General features: G+C 39.5%; 1 protein-coding gene and 1 long non-coding RNA gene across 5 annotated transcripts; both read left to right on the top strand.

The window, feature by feature from the left end:
- Window positions 1-1,091: 1,091 nt before the first annotated feature.
- Window positions 1,092-2,519, top strand: LOC106308766. The gene is made up of 5 exons (XM_013745890.1): window positions 1,092-1,509; window positions 1,647-1,696; window positions 1,751-2,129; window positions 2,220-2,263; window positions 2,334-2,519. The coding sequence occupies exons 1-5, from the start codon at window positions 1,092-1,094 to the stop codon at window positions 2,517-2,519; spliced, it is 1,077 nt and encodes a 358-aa protein (XP_013601344.1).
- Window positions 2,520-5,380: 2,861 nt separating this feature from the next.
- Window positions 5,381-6,645, top strand: LOC106308122. Of its 4 annotated transcripts, none has more exons than XR_001263487.1 (5): window positions 5,381-5,559; window positions 5,631-5,810; window positions 5,910-5,956; window positions 6,071-6,242; window positions 6,375-6,643. It is a non-coding gene; the product is annotated as an uncharacterized LOC106308122 (long non-coding RNA). The 4 variants fall into 4 exon arrangements; XR_001263485.1 differs by having other exon boundaries at window positions 5,888-5,956; window positions 6,375-6,642; XR_001263486.1 differs by having other exon boundaries at window positions 5,910-6,242; window positions 6,375-6,645.
- The last annotated feature ends 2,851 nt before the right edge of the window (window positions 6,646-9,496 follow it).

The following is a 9,496-nucleotide window of genomic DNA, read 5'->3' as shown; positions in this document are numbered from 1 at the left end:
CCGTTTTTAGAGAGGGGGGACGGCTGAATTTGTCTTTCGACAAACTGCCTACGTCTCCTTATGGAGATCAAGCCGTCTCGTAGTTCGGTAGTTTCGAAGTAGTTTGTTTAGTGATTGTATTTTTTTGAGGTGCATTGCGTTCCACGTTCTTGGAAATTTTACGCCTTGCATGTTGGCTATCTCGTAGGAACCTGGTCGAACGACTTTTATGAACTTGTAGGGTCTGTCAAACCTAAAATCTACACTAAGTATTTGATAGTGATCAGGGTTTGATCTAGGGAAGACAAATGATGTAGGCAACGATATCTTTAGAACACAACGATGTTAAATAGTTTCCAGTATGTGAAATGAACTTTATTGATGAATAAGATCGAATACAATGAATTGAACTAGATCGAGTGATACAAACGAGATCAGCAAAGAAAGAATCTAAAAGTGGGAAGACAACAAGATCGATGTAAGTGTGTAGCTCTCTCTAAAATTTTCAACGCGTCCTCCTCTGTTTCCACTCCTCTTCCTTTATAGTAAGTCGACTTCAAGATCTATGTGGTAGCTCCACGATCTCAGCTTCTTGTTGCACGATCTCGAGCTCGTATTCTTGCTTTGCGCTCCGGCCCTTTAAGGCCCATGCTTTTGATCAGCCCATTATGGTAATGACCAAAATTGGGTCCAACATTTGTCCCCCAGCCACTTTTGATTTGATCGAAAAGGAAAAAGAACGGTTATCTTTTGACTTGGGTCTTGTCGTTTGGTAACCGATATCACTCGGATTCGGTTTTAATGATCGTTTTTGAAAAAGTCGTTCGTTGGCGCATTTTTTTATTATTATATTAGTCGGTAACGGCTACTTTAGCCGCCGCTAAGGCATAGGCTAGGTCATAATTTTTTTTCTTGATAGCGATGATAGAGCCGTTAAGTTGGCTTATATATACGTAGAGGATCTTCTTTTTACCTCACCTCCGCTTCTTCTTTCTCGTATATTTCTCCTTTGCTCTGAATCTTCATGTTCTTTGAGCTCAAGATGTGTTCGTCTTTCAATTTCCCTCATCCGACTACTACAGCCGATGATCTCGAGAACCTTTATTAGGTGTATGGGGTTGATCGTTTCGTCGTCCTTGACTTGGTCGGTTCGCATTCATGAGACTCCCGAAACCGTGAGAGAAGGCTACTGCGGAGCCTATCTTTCCTTCTTTCACTCTTGCGGTCTTATTTTCCCGATCCCGGAGCCAATACTCGAGGTCCTGGCGGAGCTTGGGTTATCGCTTACCCAGCTTCTCCCGAACTTTCTTAGGCATCTTGTCGCCTTCATGGTTAAGGCTAGGGAGGAGGGTCTTGCTTTTGGTCTTAGCGAGTTTCGTCAGCTCGTTCTGGTGAAGCGGAATAAGCAGAACCCTGGTACTTTCCTCGTGTCTCTGCGCCCAGTTCGCCACGTCATCGAGGACATCCTTTATCGCGACGAGAAGTGGCACGAGAAATTTTTTGTTTTCAAGATGGATCAAGCATCTATGGGTGACTTCGACTTCTCCTAGCTTCCCCGGCGTTGGGCCGAGAATATCGGTTAGTTTTCTTTTGCCCATGTGTTGATGATTTTTTTTTTTTTTTGGAGTTGAAGACTTAAACTTTTCGTTTATTTTCGTTTGATTCAGTTCCTTCTGGAAGCTCTTCAATATCAGATGAGATCCGTGGTCTGATGAGGGTCCTTAGGAGAGGTCGTTCGAACTAGTCTACTTTCGCTCAAACTCGGATTCAGACTGTCTTCGCCTTGCTGGTGAGGACCGACAGAGCTCCTTTGGTTGAGGAGTCTGAAGACGAGGCCGAACATTCCCAGGAGGTCGTAGCGACTCCTTCTGTTCAGACCCAGTCTTCAGATCGGCTAACTAGACAGCTTGTGAGGAGGTCGTCGTTCCGAACTTCTGGGTCTGCATCGAGGGGCCGAGCTTCTGGAAAATCTCCCTTGATCTCGATTCATGATTCCGACGACGAAGATGTTTCAGGAGAGAATCGACCTCCTGTCTCGTTGAGTTCAGGCTCAGAAGATGAGACCGTGGCGGAGACTCGCAAGCGACGTCGGTCATCGGAGGGTGCCTTGCCTGGTCCGTCTCATCCTCGGTTTGTTTCTGAGGGAGATGGTTCTTTGTTTGCGGCCCAAAGCGACCTAATTTCCCTCGCTGGTCGCATGAGGTCTGTGGGTTGACGTCTCTCATCTCTCGCTTCCTCAGTCAAGAGGGAAGCCTATGCCAAGGTTGTTGTGGCAAGCTCTAAGGTTCGTTTCTCGCCTTCATTCTGTTTGAAAAGCTGTTTTGTTGTTTTTGCTTATTTCAAATTCTTCTTAGGTGATGGAAGCTTTTAATGAATATGTCGTGACGATGGAAGATCATCTCGTGGCTTCTCGGAACGAGAGCATTGGTTTTGAGATCAAGAGGCTTTCGAAGGAGCTCAAAGCCACCAAGCGAGAAGGGAAGAAGGATGCCGAAAAGATAGAAGCTTTGACTGAAGAATGGAGGAGAGTTCATCTGTAGAACGAGGCTCTCACGTCCCAGATGGTTGCTCAAAGGGCAAGAATTGCGGCGCTCGAGGTCGAGAGAGATCGGGACATTCGCCGCGCTTCTCGTATTGCTCATCGCGATATCGCGGCTAAGTTTCGGGAAGTTCTCGAATCTTTGAAGGATAGGTGGGCGAGCAAGAAGAAGGAAATGTCTACTGAGATCCGGCTACAAGAGGTGACCGCCAACATCGATCTCCTGACCGAGCTCAAGGATGGGGGCCTGACTGTGGATGCGGAGCTTTCTTGATTAAAAGGAATGGAAGGAGACTGCGAGGATCTTGTCGCCTCCACCGCCGTGCCGGATTGGTCGATCTCCGAGCTTGATCTTCCTCAAGTCTCAGATGATTCGGTGGATCAAGTCGGGGGGTCGTTTATCCCTGATGATTCTGTTTCTTGTTAGTTTTTTTTTTTTTTTTTTAATATTTTTTTGTTTTTGACGATCTTCGATCTTGATATCTTGGATATCTTTTAATGGATAAGCATAATATTTTGGAATATCCATGTTTCCTTAGCTTTCAAGATTCTTTTTGCTCTAGGATTCGTCATAGTATTTCATTAAGTTCCGTTTTTGCTTGATAAAGGAACATGACTTCGAGAAGATCTAACTCTAGTGATTCCGATAGGGTACGAACTCGAAATGGTAGTGCCAATGCGGAACGTATTCGATCCGGAGATCTGAGTGATGCGCTCACAGAAGTTCTTCGTGAGGAGACCCGACTTCCGCGGCCTTCAACCCAAGGGGCCAAAGATCCCGAGGGTGACAAATCTGTTGCTCGTGTTAAGTCGAGTAGCCCAACGGGTTCGGAGGGGCGTGATCGTCCTCCAAAGAAGGCTAAAACGAATGGTTCAGACCATCGTCTTGGTGTCCAGGGTGAAGCGGCTGTTGCTAAGCCAATTCATTGGCAGTTCTCGCATTCCAAGGATTGTCCTATTACGGCTGGGGAATCAGGCTGCTTCGCTCGAAGCTCGTCTGCGAGTTGTGAGCAATGAAAGGAAGTCAGCCCTCAAGCAAGTTTCCTTCTTTGAAGCGAAGGTTGAATCTTCTGCCAATAAGTTCTCTGACGACCTTTGCCGCGCGATTTATGACGCCAAAAAGACTATGGTGGATAGCTATCTAGATGTGCTGGTCTCTCTGAAGGAGAAATGGGAAAAAAGAAGGCTGCAACTGATTGTGAGGCTCGTCTTCGAGAAGTCGTGGCAAATATAGATCTTTTGAAGGAGATCATGAACAACAATCTCCTGGCTTCAGCTGAGTTGTTGCGGCTTCGAGCGAAGGAGGTCGAGCTTGGGTCCGAGGTCGATGTGAAGGCGACTTCGGATTTCTCCGTTGGGAAGCTCGACCTGCCTCAGATTTCGGAGGATCTGCCAGAGGATTTCTTTGCTAAGGTCCCTTCCGCGGTGGACGACGTGAAGTGCTCGGGTGATCGCTTTGAGGATGGTGAATTCAGCATCGAAGAGTAGCTTTAGGGATTTTCTTTGTTTTTCCCTCTGCTTTTTGTTGCTTTATCATTTTTTTTATTTAATAAAGAAGGGATCGTGGGTCCCGATTTATTTGTTGTCATTTATATGTTTTATGCGAGGCCGATCTTTTGGGGTCATGTGTCGATTTGTTGTAGATACTTTTATCGACAGTTTCGATGTAACAAAAGATTTTGTTAGCTAATTTTGTCGCGCTTGTTTGCGGAGTTGACCGCGACCGAGGACTTGATCAAGGTCCTGGTTTTTTGGTCAACTGTCGCAATTATGCGATTTTCTGACATGAGAGTTCTGATGTGTTCGAATGTCTAAGAACTGTATTTATTAAGATGTTGGATTCTGTTTCGTTACATATTTGTGAAAAGAAGGCAGTTTTTGATATTGTCGTGTCGTTGTTCCTCGGGTGTTGCGATATGCCCACTTTGAGTTCCATAAGTGGAAGGTGACTAGACTCGTGTCGTGAGTTGCCTACGTACCCTTGTCGAGGGATCAAGTCATAACGTAGTTCGATTATTTTCCCAGGGATAGGGTATGTTGTTCGATTGTTCGTATACGTAGGTACGTCTGTCGTTAATTTTGGCTGCTTGATTAAGGGTGTTGCTCGATGTCCTTAAAGCTCGCGAGGTAGCATGTCCTGGAGCTCTTCTGACTTCCTCTGATAGTTTCGACTCCTTTCGGAGTTAGAAATTTCAGGCATTGGTGATATGTCGAAGGGACTGCCTTCATGCTGTATACAAAAAGGGTTTTCAAAATTAGTAAATAACATAACCGCAACACATGTATTTTTCCTAATGATCTTAAATATTTAAAATAATTTAAATTATATTTCTTAATATTAGTTCAAAAATATATAAATCAATTCAAATAAATTTATGAAAATCCGTTCATCAAAGTTACATAGCAAACTCTAATTCAGTTATATTTATGAGAATAGTTTGTCAAGGTTTAACATAGATATATAAGTAAGTAAACAATAACAGAAAATTATTTTGCAGTAAAAAATAAATGCTATAAATTATAGAAATGATTATTTTAAGTATACAAATAAAATAAAAATATGAGAAATCACTAAAAAAAAAGTTTACATTGATAGCATATTGTTATAGCACGTTTTACTGAACTGCTATCGTTGATAATTTAAAATTTTCTGTATTATATAACAGAATTAGATAACGCTACAATAGAGTAAATGCTATGATATCAGAGTAAATGCTATGATATCAGTAAGGGGAAGCTAATTTCTTGAGTTTTTGGATGAAAATTAGGCAAGCACCAAATAGATAATTTTTTTCCCTATCGGTAAAATTTTAGATATTTAAATTAGAAAAAGTTATTGTCCTGTACACTTGGAAAAAAAAATCTCCCACTCAGTGTAAACATAAACCGTATTAAGAAAAAAGAGTTACGATACTCTCTTTTTCTTCTTCTCCTCCGCCACAGAACAACGAAATTGACAAGAGGAGGATGTCCGGAAGTTGTGAACGGCTCAGTTGGGTCGGATCGAGGAAGAAACCCGACAACTCTCCACCATCCGCGAGGTCAGATTTGCTCTCTCTATCTCCATCTCTCTCTCACTCTCTTTGCTTTGAATCTGACGGCGTTTTGATAGAGGCGAACCCACGGCGGAGCTTCTCTTCGTCGGTAGCGGAGAGGGAGAAGACAGAGGAAGAGGACGACGCGGTGAAGATATATGAGCAACGGTGGTTTGTTCGTGCAAGACGCTTGCGAATCATCTCACCAACTGTGGTTTTCAGTCTACTCCTCGAGATGAGAGGATGCAGCAGTCTCTGTTAATATCTTTGATCCTTTTTTTTTTGCTGTTGTTGCTGTTGAATGATGTTTCGGGATGTTTGTTAACTTGTTTAGATTTGTTCTCAATAATCATCAGAGTAGGGATTCGAGCAGCTGATTCAGGGGATGATTAAACCGTATAAAGTTGCGGCCTTTACTATTATTTTTTTGTATTGTTGTTGCATTTGTTTCGGGGGTTGATGTAATAGTATAAAGTTGGGTTCCTTATGATTTATGGTATTGGTGTATTTGTTTCAGGAGATCGTGTAATCAAGGCGTTTATGATTCAACGTGGGGATAATTCGGCGAATGATGGGACTGGTGGTGGTGAATCTATCTATGGCTGGGACAAGAGAGAGCTTTCCTGATTCTTGATGATACAGAGAATGCAGCTACGCTAAGATATCTCAGACTTAGACTGATGCTTTCAGTGAGTAGAATTTCGAGATATGTTGTGAAGTAGTCTGAACTTCATATGATTTTTAGCTATGCATCATCGTTATTGATGGAATATTTAAGGCAAGGTTTACATATGAAACTCTGAAACGGTCTCTACTTTTAGGTAACACACAACGATAAGTATTAAGGAAGATGCACATGATGATAAGAAGCAAAGGGAGCTGATTCATCTTTGGAACCTGATGGACACTCCTGATGAAGAAAGGGAGCTGTTTTGATCACTTTACTTGTAATCATATCAAATATATATATGTTAACTTCGGTCAATTTAATTTTATTACCAAACTACAGTTGTTGTTGTTGTGTTGCTGTATTTGTAAAACTACAATGCAAAATGCCATAACTTTTATGAAAATGACTATTGTATCTATAACATTTTTTACAGACAAAAAAGAGTTTGATGTTTAAATTTAGGATTTAAGGTGTAGGTATAGGTTTAGAGTTTTAAACTCTAATTTTTCACACTATAGCCTCAAATCTTAACCCTAAATCCTATTCTCCAAACTCCAAATATACTTCAAACTTAAAAAAAATTAAGATCTGAATTTTAAAATTTATATCATAAACACTAAACTTTGAGATAGTGATGGAACACATAATTTTGTTTTTTTGCTATTCATAAAGTTTAATCCTTACTTTTATACAACTTATGAAAATTCAAATCTAGTCATTTTGATCATAGTTTAAAATTTTATGATTTACTTGTGTTTGTTTATAGTATAAACTCCAAACCCTATTCCTAAACTCTAAATACTCTACTTCAAACCCTAAGGACTAGACAACAATTTATAACACTAACTTTAATTAATTTTAAATTCCAAAACATAAATTTTATATTCTAAAGTCTAAATATTTAACTAAATTATAAACCATAAAACTAATTATTAAAATTTATAAACTCTAAATCTTAAACTATAAACACAAACCTTTATTCTAAACTCTATACTTAAAATGTAAACTCTAAATCTTTTTCAATTCTACATTTCACTTAAAATTTCACAAGTATATTAAACATATAAACTACATTGAAATTATTACTAAATTTATACAAAAATTAATTTATAAAAATAGAGTATAACAAAGAAAAAAAACAATGAGGAAAAAGCCTTGACTTGTGTTAAAAAAAAAAAAAAAACCTTGACCAATTGGAAAAACCAATTCATAGTGGTGAGGATAACTAAAATATTAATCTCCACCGTTGATAGATTTCAATCTAATGGATATTATTCACTTAATTTTCATTTTCCCTTTCTCACGACCTTTACAATCTTTTCATTCCATAGATCTCAAACTAAACTTCTCCTTCTCACTACCGTCACTCGTCACCACCACAACCATCGCTCATCACCACCATCGCCGTCCGACACCACCACCACAACGGTTCGACCTCTCTCTCTCTCTCTCTCTCTCTCTCTCTCTCTCTCTTTCTCCCTCTCTCTCTCTGTTATGAACTAGTTTTGTTTGTCTTAGGGTTGGAGGAGGCAATGCGTGCGACGGAGACCAAGCGAAGTGGTGGCCACTGGCCATGGTGGTGCGGCGGGGACCAAGCGAAGTGGTGGAACAGAGAGAAGATATAGAGCTCAGAGATGCAGAGAATGAAGAAGACGCGACGCGGTCTCCAGCTCGATCCCGTCTTCACCAGCAGCAGCACCACCACCACCGACGCGCTCGTCATCACCACTACGGTGGTGAAAGAAGACCTTGACGGGATAGTGGTTATAGTAACAACATTAAAGTATTGCTATCATATCTTCATATTTCGTAACGTTTAAAAAATTATATCATAGAGACCTATGATGGCTGCCGATGACATAGCATAACAGAAAATGCTATAAAGACCTTATTATAGCATTTTACGTGAGGTAAGAATGAACATATTTCTTGTAGTGATAATAAATATTAAAAAGTATGGTTTAATAAGAGAGAGCCAAATGCGGTTTTAGAAATAAACCTAATTTCAATTGTTTTGTAAGAGTTTGTAAAAAAATATATAAGTAGCTAAATGATACAATGTAAACTAGAATTATACAGAAAAAAACTAACTAATATATGAATATTTAAATGATAAAGAATAAACTTAGTTAAAATTGGAATATGAAAACTAAATATCATATGGGAAACTAAATAGTGAAAATATATAATTTAAATAAAATATAAAATAAATGTTTTGAAACATATGATAAAATTGAACGGGGAATGTAAAAGTATAAGAAGACATAATCATTTAAATAAATTGTTTCTAATGGTGTATGATTTCGTATTTATTTCTGTGGGTGATCAGATTTTTCTTGCTTTTTGTTTTTGATTTTTCACAGGTTATATAAAATTGAAATAAAACGTAACATCTGTGTTAAAATAATCCAGTTAATGTATATTTTGTTACAATAACCAAAATTGTTAACATTAATTTTTCTATCTATGTTAGTTTAATAACATATATATTTTCTTTTTATAATCATGGATATCAAAATCCGAAGATCCGACTAATCTTTTGAAGACCTGTCCATCGGTGATAAGTAAGCTGGACGGTTCTATGTGGGAGAAGACACACACCGTCTGACCACACATAAGTTTGGGCCTCATATTTCTCCTATATACCATGTTCGTATGGTGGCGTGTGATGTTCTACGTTTCAAACCCCGAACATTTAACATCTTTTCAAACCCACTATACCATCCGACCACACACGAATAGTTTTCGTATGAATTGCTGTGGGAACCGAAATTCGCACTGTCGATTTCCGTTTAAATAATAAAACTAGGAAAACCCTAATTTCCCAGAGGTCCCAGATATCTGCTAATACCACACGCCAAGCAATCAGAACACAAGAATAACAACGATAAAGTATAAGAAATCGAAAAGAGAGCAAAGTAGATTTTATTCCGTATTCGCGTTTGAGCGTTACAACAAGGTAAGAGCCTGGGCTATGAGAGCTGTCGGCGAGATTCCTAGTTCTAAAACCCTAAGACGGCAATAACCTAGTTGAGTCGCAGCTCGAATAATAAAAACGGAAGTATGCCTAATTGCTCTAAGTGCTAAGTTTTCTGTGAGAAAGTTCTCATCATATGCCTCTCGCCTAGGACTCCTTATAAACTGGCTCCTAGGTCGGTTTACGCTTTTCCTCTTCTGCCCTTAAGCCGTCATAGCGTAAAAATGGAGATATTCTATTTTTTCCGATCTTCGTAATTATCTTCAAAATTTCATATTTATCCGCGGAAACTTGAC

The sequence above is a fragment of the Brassica oleracea genome, chromosome C8 (genome assembly GCF_000695525.1).
Source record: "Brassica oleracea var. oleracea cultivar TO1000 chromosome C8, BOL, whole genome shotgun sequence".
Classification (NCBI taxonomy): domain Eukaryota; kingdom Viridiplantae; phylum Streptophyta; class Magnoliopsida; order Brassicales; family Brassicaceae; genus Brassica; species Brassica oleracea.
This window is presented reverse-complemented; position numbering and strand designations above follow the sequence as displayed.

What these genes read in the sequence shown, in the direction of transcription:
- LOC106308766 (XM_013745890.1), top strand. Translation starts at nt 1,092, where the DNA reads ATGGGGTTGATCGTTTCGTCGTCCTTGACTTGGTCGGTTCGCATTCAT. An exon ending in GATGGATCAAGCATCTATGG is followed by an intron (nt 1,510 to 1,646) that starts GTGACTTCGACT and finishes CGTTTGATTCAG; the next exon opens with TTCCTTCTGGAAGCTCTTCA. An exon ending in AGATCCGTGGTCTGATGAGG is followed by an intron (nt 1,697 to 1,750) that starts GTCCTTAGGAGA and finishes ACTCGGATTCAG; the next exon opens with ACTGTCTTCGCCTTGCTGGT.